Source organism: Ammospiza nelsoni, chromosome 8 (assembly GCF_027579445.1).
Source record: "Ammospiza nelsoni isolate bAmmNel1 chromosome 8, bAmmNel1.pri, whole genome shotgun sequence".
NCBI lineage: Eukaryota > Metazoa > Chordata > Aves > Passeriformes > Passerellidae > Ammospiza > Ammospiza nelsoni.
This window is the reverse complement of record NC_080640.1, coordinates 31,456,924-31,483,285: the sequence shown is the minus strand read 5'-3', so window position 1 is coordinate 31,483,285 and position 26,362 is coordinate 31,456,924. Positions and strand designations below refer to the sequence as shown.

General features: G+C 46.4%; 1 protein-coding gene across 3 annotated transcripts in view; it reads left to right on the top strand.

Moving 5' to 3' along the window:
- The window catches only part of PRKG1 (protein kinase cGMP-dependent 1), a 351,478-nt gene extending 325,378 nt beyond the window's left edge, over positions 1–26,100 (top strand). For 2 of the 3 annotated variants that reach the window (XM_059477119.1, XM_059477120.1), the window contains 8 exons: positions 8,463–8,602; positions 12,589–12,678; positions 14,807–14,948; positions 16,760–16,923; positions 18,742–18,864; positions 18,959–19,021; positions 19,636–19,702; positions 22,141–26,100. In XM_059477119.1, coding sequence (XP_059333102.1) covers positions 8,463–8,602; positions 12,589–12,678; positions 14,807–14,948; positions 16,760–16,923; positions 18,742–18,864; positions 18,959–19,021; positions 19,636–19,702; positions 22,141–22,239 — 888 coding nt within the window. In that variant the 3' untranslated portion in view covers positions 22,240–26,100. Of the gene's footprint in view, positions 1–2,881; positions 2,897–8,462; positions 8,603–12,588; positions 12,679–14,806; positions 14,949–16,759; positions 16,924–18,741; positions 18,865–18,958; positions 19,022–19,635; positions 19,703–22,140 lie in introns of those variants that run through there. The other variant, XM_059477121.1, reaches the window with a different exon arrangement.
- The last annotated feature ends 262 nt before the right edge of the window (positions 26,101–26,362 follow it).

Genomic DNA, 26,362 nt, shown 5'->3' with positions numbered 1-26,362 from the left:
GATTGGAAGAGCAACTTAAAATCTTATTTAACCAGATTCAGAGTAACAGTAGAAAGCCTCTCCCTCACATTTTTTATTCAGTTCTAGAGTGGTTGCACTTGGTTATCCTCCAAGCTGAACACTCAGCACCCGACCCATGAAAACACACCCCAAACAGGGTGCACAAAAGACAAAATCCAAGCCTGCTTTTTGCTCTGCTTGGAGCTTTGGAGCTCTGTGTTCTCCTTTAAAGCAGAGCCAGAGGGGAGTTGTTTGCAGCACCAAGGCAACACAAAACCTTGGAGTAGGAAGAGGGACTTGGGTTACACCAGGAGCTCCGGACACCGGACACTCGTGCAGAATGTCAGGAACTCCTGCAAGCCCGGGCACAGGGGGAACGGAGTCCCTGTTGCCACCACAAAACCTCAGAGAAGCCTCCTCTCCATAACCCTGTGGGAGCTGAAGGATAGTAAAATGGGCAAAACCGAGTGGTTTTGGTGGTTGTTTGTGATGTAAAGAGGAGATTTGGTGTGCAAAGCTCAGTTTGCACTTCCCTGACTTTTTCTGACTAGATATGAAATCCTGTGGAGGAAAGAACATCTGTGGGCCCTTCCTGGGATTTGGGGTTTAATGTGGGATTATTTTGTTTATAAATATTCAATTTATGAGTATTTTGAAGGAGTCAGCTGCTGAGGATGCTTTAGAGCAGGAGGTCGTGCTCAAGCTCTCTTTTGAAGTCCCTCCCTCATCTCCTGACACCAGGGATTTGTCCCCTCAATTAACATCTGCCTTCTCCACCCTGTAGTGAGGGGCCCACCAGCCTGGGGCTTGGTTTGAGCCTTGGGAAGGTTTTGGGTTCATTTTTAAGGGGTTTTGCCAACCTCAAAAACTTGGGAGGTGCAAAGTTTGTGTCCATGAGGGGTTGCTGGTGGGACCCTCACCAGGGGCCATGGCCAGGTGACATGGACAGCCTTAAAGTGACAAAAACTCCACCCTGGTGATGTGAGACCCTGGCCCAGGTGAGAGGAAGAGCATGCTCTGTCCCTTCAAGGTGTCAGCTCGAGTAGAAATATTCCATTCTGAGCAGATATTCACACCCCAAAAGCCTCCAAGAAACCCTGGAGCCACCTGAGGTGGGAAAAACATTCCCAGAGGTTTTCTTCCAGGGTGGGTACCCCTCTTCTGAACAGGAAAATTCTGGATAAACTCATTTTTTGTAGCTCTGAACTGCACACAGATAAAACATATTTAAAAGCGTAGCTCAGCACACCAGATTTTGTTGGTTTTTCTTGACCACAGAAGGAAATTTTGTTCCAAAGCCAAAAAAATACTTCTTTTGTCAAAACTGAGCCTGGAATTGCTGCCTCATGCTTCCACCTCCTCCATTAAAAACATGGTTTATTGCTTCGGGCTAAAAACACGAAATATATTGGAGGAATCAGCTCTTTTATTGCCTGAAAATGGAAGTGCAGGAATTTTCCTGGCAAACATTCCCAGTTTTTGTGCTTTCCAGGAGTAAAATGGATCAAAAAAAGTGAAGGATGTGGCAAGGAAAAGGGATTTTATAGCTTTGGGCACAAAGCCTCAGAATGTCACCACTGGAGATGGCTACTGGGGGAAACTGGAATATCTGGGACTGGGATTGTCCAAGAAGGAATAACATTCCATGGATGTGGCTTTCCAGACTCCTCTGGGAATGCTGGTGCCTTGGAGAGGTCACCCTTTCCATACCTCCATGCACAAGGATATGGCTTTTAGGTCAGACGGCCTAAAATAGAAATTATTTTCAAAATAGAAATTATTTTCAATTCCATGGGTATTACACATGGAAATCCCCTTTTGTCTTGGTTTTCCAGGCAGTTTTGTTTTTTGTATCTCAGGAAAAAAAATTCCAAAGCTTTGGAATGAGTGGTTTTTTGCTCAGTTTTTGGTGGCTCTTCCAACATCCTTATGGATGCTCCTGTTCATCCCAAACTGGGCTATGCAATTGACTTTTATCTAGGTTTTTCTTGAGGGATAAATCATCCAGGGTTGGAGGAACCACAGTAAAAGGCAGGAGAGGATGTATCCACTCCTTTTTACTCCTTTTTGGGATGCATCCACTCCTTTTTACACCTCAGCCTCCCTGCTTTATGTCAGCTGAGCATCTTCTGAGGTGGGATGCAGGATTAACATCAGGAAAATAAGAATTTCAAGTGCCACTGGCATAGGGAATGTCACCTCATGTGACAGGGATGGAGGGCAGGTGTCCCCAGCCCTCAGAAATCATCTCTGCTCACCTTTATTGCTCTTGGCTTTGTTCTTTAATTTCCTTTTCACTCAAATCCTGTGCTCCGGAGCATCTGCTCCGGGTCAGTTCTTCTGGGTTTAAATCAAGATTATGTTTGACAGCTCTGAAATAAATACATTGGAGTAGCTCAATATCCAGGATTGGAGTCATTTTTCCATGGAATTGATGTCTGTAGGTGATGGCTGAGCACAGGGAGGCTAAAAATCACATCCTTGCCTTCTGCACTCCTTCTGGCCTCATGGTGGCCCCAAAAAGCAAAATTCCTTTGCAGGATGGGGATTTCTAAAGACACAAATAAAAATATGCACATAAAATGTCACAGACATGTTTTATGGGCTTTGCACAAAGTGGACACAATGGAATTTTTCAGCTTTATTTGTTTTTTAAGAGAAATCTGGCCCCAGCTTCTGAAGTTTAATTAAATCTCTTCCAGCCTCCAGCCTGTGTTGTAAACAAAGCCATTAGTGAATTAATTAGATAATGAGGAAAAACCCACTGCATTTGTCTTCTGATGGGCTGACAGATGCAGAACCCAGATATTTATTGGCTGGAATTTCCAACTGTGCCCAATTCCAATTCCTAAGCCAGCTGCTTTTCCTAGGTAATGCAAAGTTTTTTATTAGAAAGGTAATTTTTCTCTTGCAAATCTCCTAATTTTTGGGTTTAATTGTCAGAAATTTCCTCAGGCTGGGCCAGGGGAGGCTCAGCTGGGACAGCAGCAGCAATTTCTGCATGCAAAGGGTGCTCAGGCCTTGGCAGGGGCTGCCCAGGGAGCTTTGCAGTGCCCAGCCCTGCAGGTGTCCCAGGCAGGGCTGGAGGTGGCACTCAGTGCTCTGGGCTGGGCACAAGGTGGGCACCGGGCACAGCTGGGGCTCCAGGGGCTGGCAGGGATTTTCCAGCCTCAGTTATTCCAGGATCCTGTGAATTCTTTGGCTTTTGAAAGAATGGATCTTTTGGTTGCTATGAAGGGGAGCAGATTTGGGGATTTCAGTGAGGAATTTGAGACCAAATACCCAAGGAAATCCCAAACACTTCTGACAATGTGACGGTGTTCACAGGGGTTCTTCAGCTGGGGAAGAGATGAGAATCTGACTCCATGTTTCAGAAGGCTTGATTTATTATTTTATGGTATATATTACATTAAAATTATACTAAAAGAATAGAAGAAAGGATTTTATCAGAAGGGCTGGCTAAGAAAAGAATGATTACAAAGGTTTGTGTCTTGGACAGAGAGTCCGAGCCAGCTGACTGTGATTGGCCATTGATTAGAAACAACCACATGAGACCAATCACAGATGCACCTGTTGCATTCCACAGCAGCAGATAACCATTGTTTACATTTTATTCCTGAGGCTTCTCAGCTTCTCAGGAGGAAAAATCCTAAGGAAAGGATTTTCCATAAAAGATGTCTGTGACATGACATCACTCTTTCTGAGTTCAGCAAAATCTTGGGGATGATGTGACCCTTTTTTTCCATCCGTTCCCAACATTTGCAGCATATTCCCTTCTCCAGCATGTGCAGGGTGTTTGCGTTTATCCCACCACTGCAGGGCCATGTTTTAATTTTCCCTGGATTTTGAACTCCTGTTGAAACTAAAGGCATCCTTTGTAGATGGAAACACATCCTTGGGATTGTCTGTTCATGGAAAGGGTCTTGGCAACGTTTGGGAAGATGGGATGTGTTGGGAGTCCATCAAATCCGGGCAGAGGCTGGATCAGGATGTGAGCTGAGCCAGAGATTTCAGCTCCAGCTAGAGGCGGGAATTAAACATAAAAGTAGGGGTTTTATTTCCGACAAATCCAAACTGGGAAGAAGAGCAGGATGATGGATGGGATTGTTGGAGTTTAGCTCCATTTGATATTTCCAAGACCCCACAGCAGTGAGTTTTTCCATTTCCCACATATCTTAGCCATAGAATCCTTCTTCCTCTATTTACTTTTCCTTTGAATGCTTTTTTTGAATGAAACCTGTGACATTCCTCACTGCTTTTTAGCATTTTGCTTCCAGACATTTCTGCAAAAATAATTTTTACCTCTGGGCTTTGTAGAGAGACAAAAATTTTAATATATTTTAATGTATTTGCCCAATATTTACCCTTTACTCATAAAAAGTTTGGCTATGTTTGTTGTCAAGCAACAAAAATCAGTTTTCAGTGCAGGGGTCAGGGTGTGGAGTTAAAGGGGTTTAGCACAGTTGAGTATTTGATTAAAAATAGTTAAATTTGCTTTTTTGAGTGTCTTTTTAGTGTATAATTTTGCAGATTATTTTTCTATGGAGTCCCATAGTGCTCTAATTGAGATAGGAAATTCAGGGCTTTCCCAACCAGTGGAATCTGGATTACCTGAAAAAAAATAAAGTCACTCTCATAGACGCTTACCACCCTGCTGCTCACTTGGAATTAAATTTGAAGGATTCATCCTTCAAAATTCAGCCTACAATGTGTCTTGTAGACTTCACTTTTACTCCATTATTTTTCTTCCCATCTTCTCCTAAAATCCCAGAATCCCAGGATGGACTTTAAAGCTCCAAAATTCCACCCCTTCCATGGGCAGGGACACCTTCTGCTGTCTCAGGCTGCTCCAAGCCCCATCCAGCCTGGCCTTGGGCACTGCCAGGGATCCAGGAGCAGCCAAAAGCACTCTGAGCCGTGTCTTAGGTGGGGTTTATTTAAGTCTTGACTTATTTTCCAGCCTAACCCAGCACAGTGCGTTCTGTAGCCAGCCCTAAATTAATTTTGGCTTGAGGTAGGGAGTGGGAATCTAATTTGGATATGCAAATTATCATTTATCCCTAAACTTAGGTGAGGAGAGAGGCTGAATCTGGCCTAAGGGAAATGTGGAAAGGCCCCTAAAAATCCTTATGGATCATTTGGGCTGGAAAATCCCTGCCAGCCCCTGGAGCCCCAGCGGTGCCCAGTGCCCACCTTGTGCCCAGCCCAGAGCACTGAGTGCCACCTCCAGCCCTGCCTGGGACACCTGCAGGGCTGGGCACTGCAAAGCTCCCTGGGCAGCCCCTGCCAAGGCCTGAGCACCCTTTGCATGCAGAAATTGCTGCTGCTGTCCCAGCTGAGCCTCCCCTGGCCCAGCCTGAGGCCCTTTCCCCTTGTCCTGTCCCTGTTCCCTGGCAGCAGACCCTGACCACCCCTCTGGCTGATTTTGGGGAATTCTCTTCCATCCTGGGAGAAGAGGAATCCCTTCAGCAGGCAGAGCAGGCTGTCCCCTCTTGCTGGGACAGGAGCAGCCACTCTGTGTGTGCAGCTGCCAGGATCAGGAAAGCTCACCTTCCAAATGCTGCTCTCAGCAACAGCTGCTGCTATTTTGGTTGGTTCCACCAGATCAGGCTGGGAAACAGGGAAAATGCAGGACCTTGGCAATGGCCAGCAAGGAGGAACACTTGGAATTCAGCTCCTGAAGTGCTGCTGTTGAGTCAGTTCTTATTTAATGTGGTGGGGAAATAGCCACGTTTCAGCAAAGCAGGGATTTCTGGCTCCTTCCTATTGGAAGAGTTCCACAGGAAACAAAATTCCCTTGGATGAGCATCTTTGTTTTGGAGATTCAGAGGGACACAGAGGGAAACTGTGGTGAGTGGGGAGCTCAAAGCTCATCCAGGGCCACCTCATCCCATGGGCAGGGACACCTTCTGCTGCTCCAGCCTGGCCTTGGGCACTGCCAGGGATCCAGGGGCAGCCACAGCTGCTCTGGGAATTCCATCCCAGCCTCTGCCCACCCTCCCAGGGACCAATTCCTCCCCTGTATCCCATCCAGCCCTGCCCTCTGGCACTGGGAAGCCATTCCCTGTGTCCTGTCCCTCCATCCCATGGAAGTATCCTGGAATGTTCAGTGAGGGAAATAAATCCTTTCTGAGGGCTTTGTCTGCCTGCTGGGAAATCTTTATGAAAGTTTCCACTTTCCCAAGGTCAGCTGGGATTGGATCAGCACAGGAATTGCTGGAGTTGCAGACTGTATATCACACACGTAGGGATGATTTATAGGGAATACAGGCAGGGAAGGAGGAAGGATAAGAAACACATAACTCTTGTTTCCTCTTTTCCATTGAGCTCTGGGTTTCATCTCCTCAATACCCACTTTCCCAGGCACCCTGAGAAAGCACCAGGGTGTAAAACCATATTTATTTCTGTGTAAGTGCTAAAAACCAGACAAAATTCAGGCATGGTGTTCTGTGTGTGTCCTGAGAACTGCAGAAGTTTAAAACCATAAAGCAAAGGAAGGATTTTGGAGTGGTTCCAACAGGAGGAGCCAGCTGTGATCCTATGAAACAAGGCTATGGGAAAGCCAGAGAGGCTGCATCTCTCCTTTTTTTCTGGCCTTTTGAATTCCAGAGTGGTGGAAGGGACCTTAAAACCCATCCCATGCCACCATTCCTCCTGGTGTTTATATGGGCATCTCACCATCTCTCCTGGTGTTTCCCTGGGGATCCCACCATCTCTCCTGGTGTTTCCACAGGGATCCCACTCCTCCTGGTGTGTGTTTCCCTGGGGATCCCCTCCCTCCTGGTGTTTCCCTGGTCCCTGAACCACACCAGAACAAAGCAGGTGGACAAGAAACTGTTCAAGTTCAGGGTGTGTGGCCTGGGAAAAGCCCAGGGGGAAGTTTGGATGACAATCCCAGGAGCATGGTGGGATTATTGAGGTGTCTGAGGGCCTGGAGTTGAATAATCCTTGAGGGGCTCTTCCAACTCAGCACATTCCACAGTCCTACAAAGGTGCCATGTCTCATATCCACCCACATTCCTGTCAGGAAAACAATACAAAACCAGATCTGGCATTAAATAAATTCTGATTGTTGCCTCCTAACCCTAAAGTCAGGCTGTGTTTGTGGCAGGGCTCAGTGACAGCCACGCTGCTTCCCTCTGGCAGAAGCCAAATTCCTACAAGGACACCCAAACAGAAGTTGCCAGATGGCACCTCGTGCTCCACAGGGGGAAAGCACTCACTGGGATATTGTTGTGAGCAGCTGCTGGGGGAATTCAGCAGACTTGGAGGCCTGGGAGGTCAACAGCGGGGTTTCTTTGAGAGGGTTGGCCAGGATGGGAAGGCTGGCTGCCTTCCAGCTGGATTTGGGATAGGGACCTGCCCCTCGGGGTGGCTCAGGGTTCAGAAGTTGCCAGGGCTACCCTGAGAGCAAGCAAACAAATCCTGTCAGCCCCAGCTTGGGGAACCGGGCTAAAAATAGGGGGCAGAGGCTTAAGGTGAGAAGCCAAGCTGTGAGCAGGGAGTGCTGCTGGGAAGGCAGGTGTGCTCACCCTGGAATTGCTGGGAAGGCAGGTCTGCTCACCCTGGAATTGCCATCCCAGCCCTGCAATTCCCAGCCAGAGCCAGCACAGGTGGGGTGACCTGGAGGAAAACGGGGTTGGGGAAACCAGATATTAACTGGTGACATCTCCTGGCCCTGTGGTGGTACCAGTTGCTGGGGTTCCAGTTGTTGGTTTCTCTGGGTCTGGATTGAAGGCAATTGAGACAGTAGTTCATGTTCAGACTCAGGTGTTTATTATTTTTTATCTGTAAAAAAATCTCACAACCATGAGTTTGGCAGCAAGGCACAAAATGGCCAACAATCTCTTGTTCCAAGGTATTTTAAGACTAAACTATCCAATTAAGAACTGGCACCTGGATTATTTTCCCTTTTAACCCAATAACTGATCCCACAGAGCTGCAATGGGGACTTTTCTGCCCAATTACAAAATGCCACCCAAACCCATGGAGAAGGAGGAAGAAGCAGCATGAAGAAGAAACCCAGGATGACACCCTGTGCCCCCCATCTTGCTTCCATCCACAACACACTAAAAATCCCAAAACATCAATTTCTTACCAAGTGATACACCTACCCTGCTCTCTATAATCTATTGCACACTTTTGTGGGTTCCAGTCTATTCTGGAGTTTAGGAAACTTTCTCCATGAATGAGGGTCAGAGTCAGTGCTCCCCTGGGGGTCAGGGTCAGAGAAATATTCCCAGTGCTCTGGGTTTCCACAGACCCCAGAGCAACACCCACATTTAGCTTTTCCCTAACAATTGTGGCATTTAGAAAAGGCTTTTTTAGCAGTAAGCCACACAGTTACAAACCTGGATCGTGACTGGAGAGCTGTGAGGAACTCCTGGGAGGCAGGGAGGTGGGACTGCTGGCAGGCAGGTGTGGGGCTGTGGGCTGTGTGTGACCCTGTCCTGTCCTCCCAGGTGCAGCTGAAGAGCGAGGAGGCCAAGACGTTTGCCATGAAGATCCTGAAGAAGCGGCACATCGTGGACACGCGGCAGCAGGAGCACATCCGCTCCGAGAAGCAGATCATGCAGAGCGCCCACTCCGACTTCATCGTCAGGTACCTCCCTGCTGGATCTGTGGGGTTCCCCGCATGAGGCAGCAATGATCAATCTGACTTCATGTTCTCAGAAGCCTGATTTATCATTTTAAGATACTATATTATATTAAAGAACACTATACTAAATTGTGATGGTGTTCACAGGGGTCTTAGGATGAGGGAAGAGACGAGGATCTGACTCCATGTTTCAGAAGGCTTGATTTATTATTTTATGATATATATTACATTAAAACTATACTAAAGGAATACAAGAAAGGATTTCATCAGAAGGCTGGCTAAGAATAGAAAAAGAAAGAATGATAACAAAGGTTTGTGGCTTGGACAGAGATTCTGAGCCAGCTGGGCTGTGATTGGCCATTAATTAGAAACAACCACATGAGATCAATCACAGATCCATCTGTTACATTCCACAGCAGCAGATAATCATTGTTTAAATTTTGTTCCTGAGGCCTCTGGGCTTCTCAGGAGGAAAAAATCCTAAGGAAAGGATTTTCCATAAAAGTTGTCTGTGATACTAAACTATACTAAAGAATACAGAAAGGATACCTACTAAATGCTCAAAAGCTAATAATAAAAACTCATGACTCTTTCCAGAATCCCAACACAGCATGGCCCTGATTGGCCAGAGTCAAAACAATTCACATGAAACCAATGAAACAACCATCAGTTGGATAAACAATTTCCAAACACATTCCACATGTGAGCACAATGCAGGAGAAGCAAATGAGATAAGAATTGGTTTCCTTTTTCTCTGTGGCTTCTCAGCTTCCCAGTAGAAGAAATCCTGGCAAAGGGATTTTTCAGAAAATATGACAGTGACAAGGCACTGGACTCACCATCAAGAATTTATATTTACTTATACATATATACATATATATATATATATGTATATATGTATATATGTATGTATTTATAATGACTTGGCTTTGCCCCTCCTCAAGATTAGTTTTCCCTTTCCTTCCCAATTTCTGAGTTTTCCTTCTCACTAAGAGAAGTTGGAAGGCAGGGCTTGATCCTTTGAGATGACACAGTGCCATGAAATGAGCAGCTGTTTTCAGCATTTCTCTTTAGGGAATATTTGACAACTCAAGTTCAGCATCCCTGGACTCCTCATGGGCAAACACATTAAAACCATCTCCCTGCCCCAAACCTAAGCACATCTCCAGGGACTTAAAGGGGCATTTTTGGTTGTTTCCACCCTATTAACACCATTTGGTCTCAAGCTGTGCCAAGGGAAATATAGGTTGGATATTTGGAAAAGGCTTTTTACAGAAAGGGTGATAAAGTTCTGGAATGTTCTACCTAGGGAGGTGTTGGAGTCACCATCCCTGGATGTGTTTTAAAACAGCCTGGATGTGGCACTGGGTGCCAGGGTTTAGTTGAGGTGTTGGGGCTGGGTTGGACTCAGAGATCTTGGAGGTCTCTTCCAACCCAGTCATTCTCTGAATTCTGTGGATTCTGTGAATTCCCTGGCTTTTCCATGGCTGTGAGGACAGAAAGGAGGTTCTTTCAATGCTGTAGGTCAGGATGGAGCAGTGAGTGCTGAGGAGCCCTGGAGCCACCTGAAGGGCATCCAAGCCAAGGCTGCCTCATCCCACCCTCAGAGACACCAGGAAAACTCCTCTGCCTTAGGAGATCAGCCCTGCTCCCAGAAATTGCTCAGGAGATGCAAACAATCCCAGGGTGAAACCAAACCCCTGGGATGAATCCAGAGGGAAGCACGTGGCCAGGCTGGGGCACTCAGTGGGTGTTTCCTTCCTAGGCTCATCCCTGGGATTCCCCATGGCTTCTCCTGTGATTCATGGGTGACAACTGGAGCCTGACAGTGCCCGGCTGCCATTCCCTTCAGGATGTGCTCCTGGATCCTGAAACATTCCCTGTAACCCAGCCCAGAGCCAAATATTCCCTGTGGGCCATTGCAGCCTCGGGATTTTTGGAGGGCTGAGCTGTTTTGGGATGAGAGGGGAAGTGCAGGGCCTGCCAAGCCACCATTCCCAGAAATACCCACTCCTACATAGAACCTGAGCCTCCAAACATTTCCTAATGGAGCCAGTGACATTCATGGCTCATCAATGAAATTCCCACTCTTCATCCTTCAGCAGGGAAGCACAACAAGGATATTTTACCTGTGCATCTTCTTCTTCCATATCCTGCAGTGTTTCCCACCTTTTGCAGCAGCAACCATCCCTGAATTATATTCAGTATCCCATGAAATTAAATTTAATATCCCATGGAAACCCTGCTCTGGGAAGGTTTCCAAATCAAAAAGTCCAACCTTTTGCTATTGCTAGAAAATATTTGATTTATCAAAGTCTTGGCCATCCACAGGGATTTGAAGTTTTCCTATAGTATCTATCCTAAAATTATTCAACTTATTTATTGTTTAGTCAATAACTTGTTTATTCTGTTTCTTGGACCAGCCGGGAGAATTTTTTTTGGGGGGGTGAAATGGGCAAAAATTTGAATATTTCAGTAGATTAATTCAGTTTTGAGCTGTTAGATGAAAGGTGGGTTTAAAATAATCTTAGAGCAAGGACACAATGGGAAAGACAAAATTCCTGAAGAACTTGGTTGTTTTCTTAGTTCATTGTGTTTGTTAAAAAGTCTTTGAAGAATAATTTGGTTTGGTTATTAAAGTGAATTAAACCAGACAAAAGGAGCAGGAGAGGCCAAGTGGCACTAAGTAAAACTGTCTTTTATATAAACTGAAACTCAAACAGAACAAAATGCTCTGGCTTGGATCAGGGGCCAAACAAGTGCAAATATTTCAAGGAATAAGGAATTAAATTAAAAAGTTATTCAAATATTGTGTCATTTAAACTTAGGAAATAATGTCCTTTCATGTGTCTAAACTTTATGTGTCCATGATAGCTGATAAATAATATTTGATTTTTTTTAATCTGTGCATTTTAGGCCAGGTTTAATGCCCATAAAAATTTCAGCAGGGCTGCCTTAATTAGGGAAAGCAATTCGGTACTTGGTAATTTAAATTACCAAGCAATTAAAAACATGAAATTACATTTTGGATTCTTGAAGTTTTCTGCAAACTTTAATAGTGATTAAATGTGTATTAGGATAAATGATACTTTGTCCAAGTGGCAAGAAATAAATGGGGGGATTTTTGTTGAAACCATCAATTTTACCATTATTTAATGGTTAGTTATAAATGACCATTGGTGTTATATAAATAGAAATGGATGTCTTCCAAAGGAACCAAATCCTGCAGTGTTTTCCTGCTGATCCATCCCACAGCTCTGTCAAAATAATAACTGGGATTAGCAGGGAAGTGCTGGAATCTGCAAAACTCACCTGGTTTCATTTCCATCATGTGGTGGCAGCTGTTGAATTTGTAACTCCTGGAATTTTAATTCCTGAATTTTTAACTCCTGGAATTTTTAACTCCTGAATTTTTAACTCTTGGAAACTGCCAGGAATGCAGGAATTGCACCAGGAGTCGCCCTCAGCATTCCTTTCTGCTGCAGGAATTGTTAAAATTATTATAAAAAAATTACAAATTAATTACAAAAATTAATTACTTAATTAATGACCAAAAAATGTACAAAAATTAAAATTACTGTCCAGGCTACCTGCAAGGAAGCCTTCCCTGCATCCACACCCTGCTGGGTGGATAAAGCCGCATGTGGACTAGGAAGTACAAAAGCAGCTGAACATTAAAATCAAGTTAAAATAAGAATGTCTGGGGTTTTTCACCGTAGTTATTTAATATTATTAAACACATCTATAAATCCAATTAATGTACTATCATTAGAAAATCCTGTTGAGCACAGAGCATGGATTTTGGAGCACAGTTCAGAACTCAAGGATGGGTTCACAAAGCCCAGCCCATCCCTTGGGGCAGTTTTTCCTCCACATTCCTTCCTGGGAGGAAGAGGAAGGGCACTTCAGCTTCTCTAAACTCTGTCAAACCAGCCAGTTTAGTGCTTAGATAATGGATTTATTTGTGATTTTCTGGTTGCCACCCTCAGGCTCTACAGGACGTTCAAGGACAGCAAGTACCTGTACATGCTGATGGAGGCCTGCCTGGGGGGAGAGCTCTGGACAATTCTCAGGGACAGGTGAGCTGGGCCTTGTCCTGCACTGTGAGATGTTCTAAATGTCACAATTCCAGCTGGAAGGCTTGGAAGGGCCTTAAAGCCACCCCGTGCCACCCCTGCCATGGCAGGGACACCTTCCACTGTCCCAGGCTGCTCCAGCCTGGCCTTGGGCACTGCCAGGGATCCAGGGGCAGCCACAGCTGCTCTGGGAGTTCTATTCCAGCCCCTCCCCACCTCCCAGGGAACAATTCCTAATTCCCAAGGTCCCACCCATCCCTTCCCTCTGGCAGTGGGACCCATTCCCTGTGTCCTGTCCCTCCATCCCTTGTCCCCAGTCCCTCTCCAGCTCTCCTGGAGCCCCTTCAGGCCCTGGCAGGGGCTCTGAGCTCTCCCTGGAGCCTTCTCCTCCCCAGCTCTCCCAGCCTGGCTCCAGGCCTGGAGCAGCTCCATGGCCTCCTCTGGATTTGCTCCAGCAGTTCCAGGTCCTTTTAATGTCAGTTTTTAAATCACAATTTCCCATCTCAAAGCTTTTTCTGTGTTTGCAGCCTTTCCTCTGTGTGAATCTCAACTCTCAGTTCTGCCACACGGACACTGCTAAATAATATCCATAAATATTTCCTGGGATTTATGGATAATCCCAGCCAGGACTGAGAGCAGTGAGCAGGAGGAAACTGAGAGCTTTGCAGGGTCTGTTGGCCCAGAAATTCCATATTACACCAGGGCTGCTGATTCAAGTGGGAATCAGAATCCACACCCTGCCAGGAGCATTGGTCCATCAGGATGCAGCAGTGACATGGAAATTAGTTAGGAAAACATGCATGTCCAAAACCCCACAGCCCCTGCCTTGGAGGGGTCACCTCAGAGTGTTTGGGGTTGCTGGGTGCACGTGGGATGGGCCCACAGAGCAGGAAAAGATGCAGGGAATTGTAATTCTGGATTAGCCTCATCACTGGAACAGAATTCCATTACATTTGAAAAGATTAATCAGAAAGATTAAATTGTCTTTAAATTACCCAGAACTATTTTTTTTCTCTAGTTCTTCCTTTTCCCAGCAGCATTTTTCTCATTGAAAGGGGAACTGGAGCAAAGTTAGAAGGTGCTGGGTGGGATTTTTCCTGATTTTTTGTCAGAGCCTGATAATTCCATCTTTAATTCTCTGGGATTTAGACTGAGGTTCTGCTGCCATCTAGCTTAGACACCCTATGGTCTCAGCCAGCCCCCAGCAGGCATAGGATGTGATTTTCTTTGGAAAACTTCAGAAGCAAGGATCCAAAGGTGCAGTTTGGGATTTGCATTAACTCTCAGGGCCCAGCAGCTGTGATTTTTCTGTCTTTTGTCTCAGTTATGAACATTAATACAGAATTTATCTGCACTCCTCAAAGGAGTTTTAGCAAAAACCCCAAAGTTGTAATTAGAAAAAAAATACCTTTTTGCTTACAGGACAAGGATTGCAAAGTTTTACTTCCAAATTATAGTATAAACCTTAAAATAGTTTCAGATATTGGAAGCAAAGAGGCTTGTTCAAAAATGGAAATTTAACTAGATTTTAGAAATATAGAGATATAAAATTGAATATATATATAGAGAGAGATATAAAAGTGAGATATATTTTATATAGAGAGATTTTATATATAGATATATATATTTTATATATAGAGATAGCAAAGAGGGTTGTTCAAAAATGGAAGTTTAGCTATATTATAGAAATATAGAGATATAAAATTGAATATATATATAGAGAGATATAAAAGTGAGATATATTTTGTATATAGAAATTATATTTATATATAGATATATATATAGATAGCAAAGAGGCTTCTTCAAAAGTGGAAATTTAACTAGATTATAGAAATATAGAGATAGGATAATTGAATATATATAGAGAGATATAAAAATGAGATATATTTTATATAGAGATATATAAAAGCGAATATATATATATAAAGAGATATATAAAAGTGAGATATATTTTATAAATAGAGATATAAAAGTGAGTTTAGCACCAGGAGCTTTCCTGGTGTTAAAAAGTGATTTTACTGCAGCGATAAAAGTTTTAACAGCAGAATGAATTCCACGGGGAAGGAAACCACTTCCCAAGGATTCATCTAATGGCTTTATCCCCTTTTCCCTCCCTTTTTCCTTCCCACAGGGGTTCATTCGAGGATTCCACCACCAGGTTCTACACGGCGTGTGTGGTGGAAGCCTTTGCCTACTTGCATTCCAAAGGGATCATTTATAGGGACCTCAAGCCAGAGAACCTCATCCTGGATCACCGAGGTTATGCCAAGCTGGTGAGTGCCCAAAAAATCCACCCAGCTTTGACCAGAAAGGGTGAGGAGCAAAATCCCCCCACAGGGTCCATCAGGGCATGCTGAGAGGAGATCAGGGCAGGGTGGTATCATCATCATCATCATTGGGATGTTTTCCTGAATTCCAGCAGGGCTCAGGGCATGGCTGAGCTGGGAAATGCTGGCTGTAAGGTCACAGTCTCAAGCTGCAGCAAGGGAAATATAGGTTGGATATTAGGAAAAAGTTTTTTACAGAAAGGGTGATAAAGTTCTGGAATGGCTGCCCAGGGAGGTGGTGGAGTCACCATCCCTGGATGTGTTTAAAACCAGACTGGGTGTGGCACTGGGTGCCAGGGTTTAGTTGAGGTGTTGGGGCTGGATTGGACTTGATGATCTTGGAGGTCTCTTCCAACCCAGTCATTCTGTGAATTCTCTGAATTCTGTGATTCTGGCTTGGGATTCAGGTCCATGCTCCTGGAATGCTGAGACAAGAGCATCAGGAGAAAGCCACCTGGCTGTCCTGGGCAAAATATAACCCCAGAACTCAGGAAAGGCACCCTGCTTTTTAGGGGTACCCCAAATGGCCTGGTGAGAGCTTGGAGAAGGGCAGGAGAGAAGGAATAGTTCCCTTGGTGAGAGGTGCTGAAGGATGTGGGCCCTTGGGAAGCCCCCAGTGAAGGACAGGAGCCCTAAAAGGAGCTGGTCCAGGAGGGGCTGATGGCCCCTGGGGGTCATGGGGGACCAAGGGCTCTGTGTCTTGGTTTGGGGGCTCTTTGGGGACAGTAACCCAGCCCATCACCACAGCCTGGTGGCAGTCTCCATGTGTCACCTCCTGAGTGACATCAGGATTTACCCTCTGGGGCATTTCCCTGAGCCTGGGGCTCCTCTGAGGTAGAGGAGGATGAGGTGCAGATCTATCCTTCTCCCACCCCAGGAGCATCTAGGGCTGGGTCTGTGCTGGTCCCTCAGCAGCTCCCAGCTCCTCAGGCATGTTCCTAAGTGTCCCTGAGCCCTGTGACCCTGTGGGTTCCTGACCAGCTCCAGAGTACTCATCCTGAATGGTTTGAGTGGGAAGGGACCTTAAAACCCATCCCATTAAAAAAAAAAAAAAAGTCATGTCATGGACAGTTTCCACCCTGCTGCCCACTTGGAATTCATTTTGAAGGATTCATCCTTCAAAATTCAGCCTACAGTGTGTCTTGTAGACTTCACTTTTACTCCGTTATTTTTCTTTCCATCTTCTCCTAAAATCCCAGAATCCCAGGATGGTTTGGGTTGGAATGGACCTTCAAGCTCCAAAATTCCACCCCTGCCATGGGCAGGGACACCTTCCACTGTCCCAGGGTGCTCCAGCCTGGCCTTGGGCACTGCCAGGGATGCAGGGGCAGCCCCAGCTGCTCTGGGCACCCTGTGCCAGGGCCTGCCCACCCTGCCAGGAAACAATTCCTAATTCCCAATATCGCATCCATCCCTGTCCTCTCAAAACTTAAAACCATTCCTTGCCCATGTTAATTTAAATTGAAAAGAAAAAAAAGCAAAATAAATCAATCTGAGCTGTGAGTGACATCAATTCCAACCCCCAAGAAACCCTTGGTGCTGGTGTTTGCTTCCCTGATGGGAATTTTCCCAAGGATAAATCAGCAAAAAGGTCACTGTGGTTCCCTGGTCCTGGAACGACCCTCGGTGCTTTAATTTGGAGAAAATTCCCATGAGGAATCCTCCTTTCTGCCTTGCTTCACTTCAAGAGGAGCAGAGCCCAGGGCTGACATTCCCTCTGATGCCCTGCCCTGACTCTCTCCTGCCCCTTCCCCCAGGTCGATTTTGGCTTTGCAAAGAAAATAGGATTTGGAAAGAAAACATGGACTTTTTGTGGCACCCCGGAGTACGTAGCCCCCGAGATCATCCTGAACAAAGGTCATGACATTTCAGCAGACTACTGGTCCCTGGGAATCCTGATGTATGAGCTCCTGACTGGCAGGTATGGGCATCGAAATTCATCCCAAGAGTTCTGCCCTTCTCACCCTGATGAGGCCAGGGCAGGGGCAGGGCTTGGACAGGGAGCTCCACGGTGGCTTTTCCACTCAAATCATGTTTTTTTGGCTCTGAGTTGGCTGGACACGATGGGAAAAGAGGAAGGGTTTGGTTCTGAATGGTCTGGAAATGGTGGGAAAAGGGGAAGGGTTTGGCCCTGAAAGATGGGGAAAGGGGAAGGGTCTGGCTCTGAGTGAGCTAAACACAATGGGAAAAAAGGAAGGGTTTGGAAATGGTCTGGAAATTATGGGAAAAGGGGGAAGGATTTGGCCCTGAAGGGTTTGGAAATTATGGGAAAAGGGGAAGGGTTTGGCCTTGAATGGTCTGGAAATGATAGGAAAAGGAGAAGGTTTTGGCCCTGAATGATCAGAAAAGAGGAAGGGTTTGGCTCTGAGTAGGCTGAACACAATGGTAAAAGGGGAAGAGTTTGGCCCTGAAGGGTCTGAAAATGGTGGCAAAAGGGTTTGGACTTGAATGATGGGAAAAGGGGAAGGGTTTGGTCCTGAATGATGGGAAAGAGGGAAGGATTTGGTCCTGAATGGTCTGGAAATGATGGGAAAAGAGGAAGGTTTTGGCCCTGAATGATGAGGAAAGAGGAAAGGTTTAGCCCTGAAGGGTTTGGAAATGATGGGAAATGGGGAAGGGTTTGGCCCTGAATGATGGTAAATGGGGAAGGGTTTGGCCCTGAAGTGTCTGGAAATGATGGAAAAGGGGAAAGGGTTTGGCCCTGAATGGTCTGGAAATGGTGGAAAAAGGAGAAGGGTTTGTGCTCAGCTCTGGAGGTTTGATTCTGAATGGTCTGGAAATGCTGGGGAAAAGGGAAGGTTTTGGTCCTGAAGGGTCTGGAAATGATGGAAAAAGGGGAAAGGTTTAGCCCTGAATGGTGTGAAGAGGGGAAGGGTTTGGCCCTGAAGGGTCTGGAAATGATGGGAAAAGGGGAAAGGTTTGCACTAAGCTCTGGAGGTTTGATCCTAAAGGGTCTGGAAATAGAGGGAAAAGGGGAAGAGTTTGGCCCTGAATGGTCTGGAAGTGGTGGAAAAAGAGGAAGAGTTTGGCCCTGAAGGGTTTGGAAATGATGGGAAAAGAGGAAGGATTTGGCCCTGAAGGGTCTGGAAATCATGGGAAAAAGAGGAAGAGTTTGGCCCTGAATGGTCTGGAAATTGTGGGAAAAGAGGAAAGGTTTAGCCCTGAAGGGTTTGGAAATTATGGGAAATGGGGCAAGGTTTGGCCCTGAATGATGGGAAAAGGGGAAAGTTTTGGCCCTGAAGGGTCTGGAAATGGTGGAAAAAGGGGAAGGGTTTGCACTCAGCTGGGGAGGTTCCTCACTGCTGGAAAGGAGGAGGCAGATTGGGCACCATCCATCCCATCCCATATTAAATTTGGGATATCACTGCTGCTCTTGGCTTCCTGGAGCTCCCTCACCTCACTCTCAGGAGATCCATCCCCTCCACCTGCCCATCCTTCACACACAGCCCCCCAACCATGGAGAGCCAATTAATGCCCACTGGAAGCAGGAATCACACAAAGATAAGCCAGGGAATGCTGCTCAGAGCCTCCTGCCTCGGGCTGTGATGGGAAGAAGAGCTTTAGCATGGAACACTTCTTTTTGGTGCTTCCCAGAATTCCAGAGCTCCTTGAGAAATGGTTAGGGTCATGGGAAGCGAAGCATTCCTAGTTGACATCTACCTTTTCTCATCTAGGTGTATTTTATTTCAATGCTGTTTTAAAGACAAATTTTTAATCTTTTTTTTTTCCTTCCCTGAAGTCCCCCTTTCTCAGGCCCAGACCCCATGAAGACCTACAACATCATATTAAGGGGAATAGACATGATTGAATTTCCAAAGAAGATTGCCAAAAATGCTGCTAACTTAATTAAAAAACTATGCAGGTAAGTGGATGTAAGAATAAACCAAAAAGCCTTGATGTTTTTGCAAGGAAATGAGCTGGGCAGAGGGATTTAGGATTTGTTCTTCCTTTTACAGGGACAATCCATCAGAAAGATTAGGGAACTTGAAAAATGGAGTGAAAGATATCCAAAAGCACAAGTAAGTGTCTTCTCCAGCAGCCAACTCCAGAAAGAGGCATTTCAAACACCTCAATTTTCCCCTAAAAGCCACTTCCTATCCATAATGTAAATTCATCCTCCCTTTTGGTCCCATGGGAGGGGTTACATGAAGTTTTAGGAGTTTATTGGGATAAGAACAGGTGAGAGAACCATTCCAGGAAGAATTTCTCCCATTCCCAAAGCAGCAGGAATGGATTGGATTGATATTTTTGTGGGATTGCTCAGGGTTCATCCACCCACCTCGAGAAAACCCGAGGAAAACCACGAGTGGGGCATCCTTGAGCATGAAGTTGGGAGTTAACCCAATTCCACAGGGATAAAAGGTCTCCTGTGGGATGGATCCACGCTCTGGAAGGGAAGGAGCAGCTTCCAGGACACCTGCAGCAAGGAATGGCTCCCATCTGAGCGTTGGCAATTTCCACTTGGGTGGTGTCACTGCACACTCTTCATTCTTGGTCCCCAAAAAGATGAGAGGAAAAATTCCAAAGGGATTTGAAGGCAAAGTCTGTGGGGGATGAAACCTGTTGTTCAAGCAATTTTCTGTTCTTTTTGTGTTACACCTGTCTAACTGTTAGATTCTTCCCTCCCTTTCAGATGGTTTGAAGGCTTTAACTGGGAAGGGTTACGGAAAGGGACACTGACACCTCCCATAATACCAAGTGTAAGTTTTCCTATCGTTGTTTTCTCCTCCATGGGCAATTCCTGTGATGCTGTGAGCTTTGGGCAGTGGTACACTGGGTTAAGTGGGAATAATGTGCTTTATTTCTTCTGGAATGCTTGAAAAATAACTTTAGGCACGTTCCCAGCTGAGCTTGTTCTCCAGGCAGGCTCTTCCCTGGGAAGGCAGTGTGGTGAGGGCACAGCCATGGAGAAACCCCCTTTGCAGCAGGGGATTGAGGCAGGATCACCCACTCCAGCACATTTTCCTTTCTCTCACCTGCTCCACTTGTTTCTGCATCTCCTTTCCCCCTTCCCATGGAGAGCTGCCTCTTCCACTCCTTCTCTCCGCTGCGTCCTGTTCCCTTCTCCTTTATTCTCATTTCCTTTGCAAAGGCAAGCAGGATTTGGATGCCATCTTCCTTTTCTTTCACATTAACCTTCCCTTCTGTGCTGTCTTTTGTGCCCGTGCCCCTCTGTGCCCTGCATCCATGTCCTACATGAAAAGCTGTTGATGTTTAACCAGGAGCGGGCGCGGAGGGACAGCTCCGCTCGTTTTCCTTTGCACCAAAGCCCTTCCTTTGATGTCTTTGTGAGCTCCCAGCCCTCAAAGCCCCGCTGCAAAGGGAAACCAAACAGGATTAGCTGACAGAAATTACCTCGGCCCCTTCTGTCCTGCAGCCTCCCCTCCTTGTTCCAGCCTAATCCCTCGGGATCACCGGGAGAATGCCATTAATGGGGGTTTAATTGCACCCCATTGCTCCATCCTGCAGCTCCTGCAGAAGGGGCAGGCCCAGCTCCAGGGGCTGAGTCTGCCATCCCAAAGTTTGCTTAAGGAAAGAGCAGGAGGGTTTCCATCCCCCCCTTTTAACCCTGTGGGATGCAGGAGTTGCTGGAGCCAGTGGGGAAAGCAGGACTTGGCAAATCTCTCCCATAACAACTCAGAAATGTTTTAGAGATCAAAGCTGGGTTGGTTGGGTTTTTTTTTTCTTTTAAGCTCAAGCTATGAGTGTGGTTTGGGTTAGAAGGGACCTTTGAGATCATCCAGTTCCATCACCTTCAATGGCATCTTCCACTCTCCCAGGTTGCTCCAAGCCTGGCCTTGGTGTGTTTTTAATGCCAATTCATTCATCAGCAGGATCGCATTGCAAGTCAGGCAATAAAGTCAAGTTTGCTCCTTCACAGCTGCAATTCCTGCTTTAGGAATGCAGGATGTCCATGTAGCCTGAAAAAAAAACCCAGGATGTCTTCCTTACTGGTTTTGGTGGATTTTTAATTTAGGAGGAGCATTTCCAATGCTGCTCTTACCCCACACAGCAAGGCTGACTGGAATAGATGGGAACATCATTCCCTCTTCCAGGAGAGCTCCAGGCAACAGATCCAGATAATCCAAAAGAAATGAAGATTTTGTAGGGTGGGGTTTTTTTCCAAAATGTGTTCCAAAATCCTGATTTGCCCCAAACACTGTTCAGCAGCAGGAAAATGCTGATGCAGTTGGGCAGCACATTAAATGTAGGGCTGGAGTTGGAACTCCTGTCTTTTCCCAAGGCGTGCAGCAGCATCCAAAATCAAATGGGAATCTCAGGAGGGTTAACAAGGCCAAGTGGGTTGGGGCAACCCCTGAGATCAATCCAGGTTGGATACAGAGAAAAAAATATTCCTGGCAGGGTGGGCAGGCCCTGGCACAGGGTGCCCAGAGCAGCTGTGGCTGCCCCTGGATCCCTGGCAGTGCCCAAGGTTGGACTTTGGGGTTTGGAGAAACCTGGGACGGTGGAAGGTGTGGCAGGGTGGGACTGTATGGGACTTTAAGGTCCCTTCCTACCCAAACCATTCCAGAATTCTGGGATTCAATGACTGTCAGTTGCCCCCTGGCTCAGGCTCTTCCCAAATGAAATGTCTGAGAACAGCAGCAAGTGTTTTCCTGCTCTGGGTAAAGCTTAAAGTATTAAATTTCTAGTAAGACTCTCATTGATTTGGGCTGGAGAGTTGCTGGTTTCCCCTTAAATGGTTTATTCTTTTTTATTGTCTTGACTTTATCAAGTCCTCACTGTAAGAAAGTTTCCTTTGCTGTCACAAAGCAGGAAAACCATAAATTCTATAGCCAGGGTAGATTTCAAATGTTGCAATTTGCGAAAAAGAAATGGGCTTGGCCTTCATCCTGGGAAGATGGGTTTCTCTGGAAGGATCCAATGTCAGGAAACTCCAAGGCAGCATCCTGGATCCATGGATGGGAAATCCTGGGCTCTTTTCCCAAGCCTGTTGTGATAACCTTGTGGCAATGGGTAGGAAAACTCTGGAGAGCAGGGGAGCTGGGGGAAATCCCTGGGAAGGCAGCACTTCCCTGCCTTGCTGGGGAGTCTCTGGGATGCCATGGCTGTGGGATGAAGAGGGAATGCCAACCCTGGGATGAACATCCCCTTCTCCTTGCTCTTCCCCCCGCAGGTCGCGTCTCCCACGGACACGAGCAACTTTGACAGCTTCCCAGAGGACAGTGACGAGCCACCCCCTGACGACAACTCAGGATGGGACATAGATTTTTAATGTTCTTTCTCTTACCTGCTTCTGCCTTGCTGAGGACAGCTTTTCCTGGGACGTGGCTGCCAGCGGAACGGGAAGACCGGAACGGGGGAGGATTCGTGCTCGGGGTCACCACGATGCCTTGATTGATGCTGCTCCAGTAACTCCAGTGGCATTAGGACTACTTGCTTAGTGACAATAGTGCTCTCCATGTTTTCTGTTGGAACGTGACCTGGCTTGGGCACGGTGGTCCTGGCACAGAGCCTTGCTCCAGCACAGAACTCCTCTTCTGTGGCCACAGAGATCCTGGCCCACTCTTGATGAGCAGAGTGACAGATCCGTAGAGTAAGAGGCACTTAAATTCCAGCTGCTTTTTTCCCTAGGATCAGTAGTAACTTATGAAGTGCTGCAGCTACTCCAGTGCAGGATTTGGGCTATTCCCACCCTCTGAGCTCCACAGGGCAGCGCTGGAGCCCAGGAGGAGCACGGGCAAAGCGCTCCCGTCACAGCAGTGGGGAATGTGTCCTTTTCCTTCCCTAGCAGTATTCCTGACGAGACTGAATGTTCCCTTCCCTCCTTGTTTTGGAAACATTTTAGCTCAGCCTGGTCAAACAAAAGCACAACTGCTGCAGATGCTGTCGAGGCAGAGGTTGGCTCGCTTCCCTCACGTGGCAGCACCGCCTTTGGGCTTCAGTTCTCCTTTCCCTTGGTACCTACACATGCACGGAAAGAGAAAATCACGGAATGAATCCATTGTACATCCACTGATCTGTTCCACGTCTATTGATCCACTGTACATCCACTGATCTGTTCTACATCTATTGATCCACTGTACATCTATTGATCCCTTTCACATCCATTGATCCATTTCACAGCGCTCCGATCACGGCCCTGAACAAAGCAACAGCAGCCCACCTGTCTGATTAGGTATATAATTAAGGATAAATTGGATAAATTAAGGATAAATTGGATCTTTTTGGGCTCAAAGGGAAAAAAAGGAGACCTGTGATGTCCTCTCAAGGTGCTACATCCATCCCTCACCTGGGAAGAAGCCTGTCTCTGACTCTTCCTGTCAGGAATATGTAGCAGAGGCTCCGTTCTCCCTTTTAGTGATTCCATGTCTGCATCTCTTCCATGTTTAAAGAATCTCATTAAAATAGAAATCCTGGCTCTGGTGGAACACTGCCAGCAATCCTGGTGCCTCTCCAGGCTAAGGAGCTCCACAGGAAAGTCAGTGGAATTCCATGGGAAGTGGATGTTGGAAGATCCCTGGGAGGTCTCCAGCATGCCAGGTCCACGTGACTGTGTTTAACACAGGAATGGCCAAATCCATATGGAAAAAAGAACTAGGGAAAACAATATTATCGGGACATGCTTTTCCCTCACTTCTACTGCTTTTCCTTTGCTTGAATTGCCTCCTCTGGTTTATAGGATGCAGCAGAGGGATCCTGTCCTGGGTGCCCATTTGTTGCATACACACAGGAGTGAAAGTTTATCCCATTATCCAACAGGAAACATCAGCTTTAGGTCTCTCTGAGAGACCTGGCCCCCCCCAAAAAAATCACAGAATCATGGAATGATGGAATGGTTTGAGTTGGAAGGGACCTTAAAGGTCCTCTCATTCCAGCCCCTGCCATGGGTGAGCGGGTGCTGCCTCCTTTCAATCTCAGCTGCCAAGAGCTGGCCGTGGAAAGATCAAGTCTTGCTGACAAGGACTTTTCCCACATATTACATGGGAAAAGTCTGTTTGAGCAGTAAAAAATTCCTTCCCTGATGCTGAGCCCCAACTCTTTTGCATGTTTTTTATTAAAGTATGTAATCAGAAGGGTATTTTGACAGCGTGGGCTGTGTCTGCTGTTCAGCATGAGCTGGGCTGTGTGACACCTTTGAAACCAGTCTGTGGCTCTGGAAGTCCCTGTGTTTCCCAAAGGGTGAGGCCACACCTCTGGCACAGTCACTTCTGCTGTTCTTTAACCATTAAAACTTCGTTTGCCTTCAAAATCACAGGGAAAAGGCAGCACCTGCTGGCTTTTCCACCTTTCCCCAAGGGATGGACAGCGCTGAGAGCCAAGGCTGAGCACGAGGGCTAAAACATTCACCAGGCATCTTAAACAGGCCTAACAGCCAAAGGCTTCCCTCCTCACATCCCCCTGGACTTTCCCTCCATGGGGACAGCTTCCTGTAGGAGCTTGTCCCAGGATGGTGGCACCTGATGCAACTGGCAGGCAAGGAGGACAAAGCACGACAAGGATTTGGGGATCAGCCTGAAAAAGTGACAGGAGGGAGGGTCTGGAACAGGCTGAGCAGTTGGGTTTCTTTTTCCTGTCCCTTTTTTTTGCCTTGTGCCAGGCATGGGAATTGACACCTGCAGCGTGCACTGTGCTGAATCTGAGTTTATTTTGATATCAAAAACCTCACTCGACTTCCATGGCCTCCCTCTCCTGAGCATTAACACTTTGCATATGTATATTATAAGCCTTCAGTTATGATAATATATTTAAGTTGCTTTATATATATATCTATATGTCCACAACAAGGGATTTCCTCTGTGTTTCCACCTCCTGTCCTTATTTGTTTGTCTCCTTTCCTGACCTATGGGACGACAGCGTTTTTAGGGAAGGGGGAATCAGCTCCCATGTTTCCAGAGGGGGCTTTGAGTGGTGTTGTGGCTTCTCCTGGAGCTGCACTGCCCACAGCAAACTCTTCTTCTCCAACAACAGGACCACGAGCAGATATTTCTGTAAATAGGTATTTTCGTGTCGATGTTTTGTGGGTCACACAGGACTTTCTGTTCTTTTCCAGTTCCATGGCATTATTCCTTCATTTCCTTATTTGTAATGTAATGTTTTTAGGTCGAGGTAGACTTGAATCAATGTCATATTTGTCAGTATGATTAAACTTTCTGTCAGCTGTCCTGTTCACCCACCCGTCCCATAGTTCTAGAACGTCACTGGCTATCTGGCATTGTTGCAAGTGCCTTAAATCCATGGCATCTTATTGAGAAAAAGAAAAAAAAGAGACAAATTTGGTGTTATGCTGCATGACAAAGACAAACACACCTCAAACCGTCGTCCTTTCTTAGCTTGCTGCGTTTTACAGTTCTTTCTGCTACCGATTTCTAAGCCTTTATTATCTGATCTCGATGAATTCCAGAAATGATGACGTCGTTCTCTGATTTCTGTTCAATGTACCAGAGCTGTGTATCTGTTAATGAGATACAGAGTCATTTCTGTGAAATGTATAAATGTGATGTGCAGGTCAAATTAATCTCTGACATCCTAGCAGTCCGTAGACAGGTATTCCTGTTTTGCTAAGCTCTGCAGATCCCACCCATCCGTGCTGTCCCACACAGCCCTCCCTGGGGAATCTCCCACATGGGAAAAATCCACCCTGGCAGCATTTTCCTGACCTGAAACCCCGGTGCAAAGACGAGGCTCCTTTGCACCACTCAACCAAACAGGATCTGTGCTTTTCCCTGCATCCACGGGGATGAGCCCTGGAAGCTCCTCCACAGCTCCCCAGCCCTGACACCGAGACTTGGGCGCTTTTAGGGCTTTCTCAGAAAAAGGGGAAATTCCCATTTGGAGTTGCCTCTCCCCCCAAGTCCCGATTTATGCTTGTTTTACCCCAGCCCTTTGTTTTATACTCTGATTTTCTGTCCTTCCATGGCAGAGGTTTTGTTTGTCGGGCCGATGTCGGCCATCGGCCGCTTGCACTCTTTGGATGTTGACTGAGGAACTTTTTGGGTTTGTTTTTTGTTTTTTTCTTTTTTTTTTCCATAAACTTCCATGGCTTTTGTTTCGCTCTGTACTCCCCCTGCAGCTGTAATTGCCGAGTGCCTGTTGTATACTTTATAGAGTTGAAATAAAAATAATTACTTTTGAACGGCTCTCAGTGGGTTTCTTCCAGAGCAGGAGCTGATTTTGGGAGAAATCTTCTGGAAGGTGGTGAAATGTGGGGTTGCAAGGGTTCTGCTCCCACAATTCCCACACAGAGAAGCTGTGGCTGGATCCCTGGAAGTGTCCAAGGCCAGGTGGGACAGGGCTTGGAACACCCTGGGATAATAGAAGGTGTCCCTGCCCATGGCAGTGGGTGGCACTGGATGGGCTTTGATGTCCCTTGCAACTCCAAATCATTCTGTGATTTG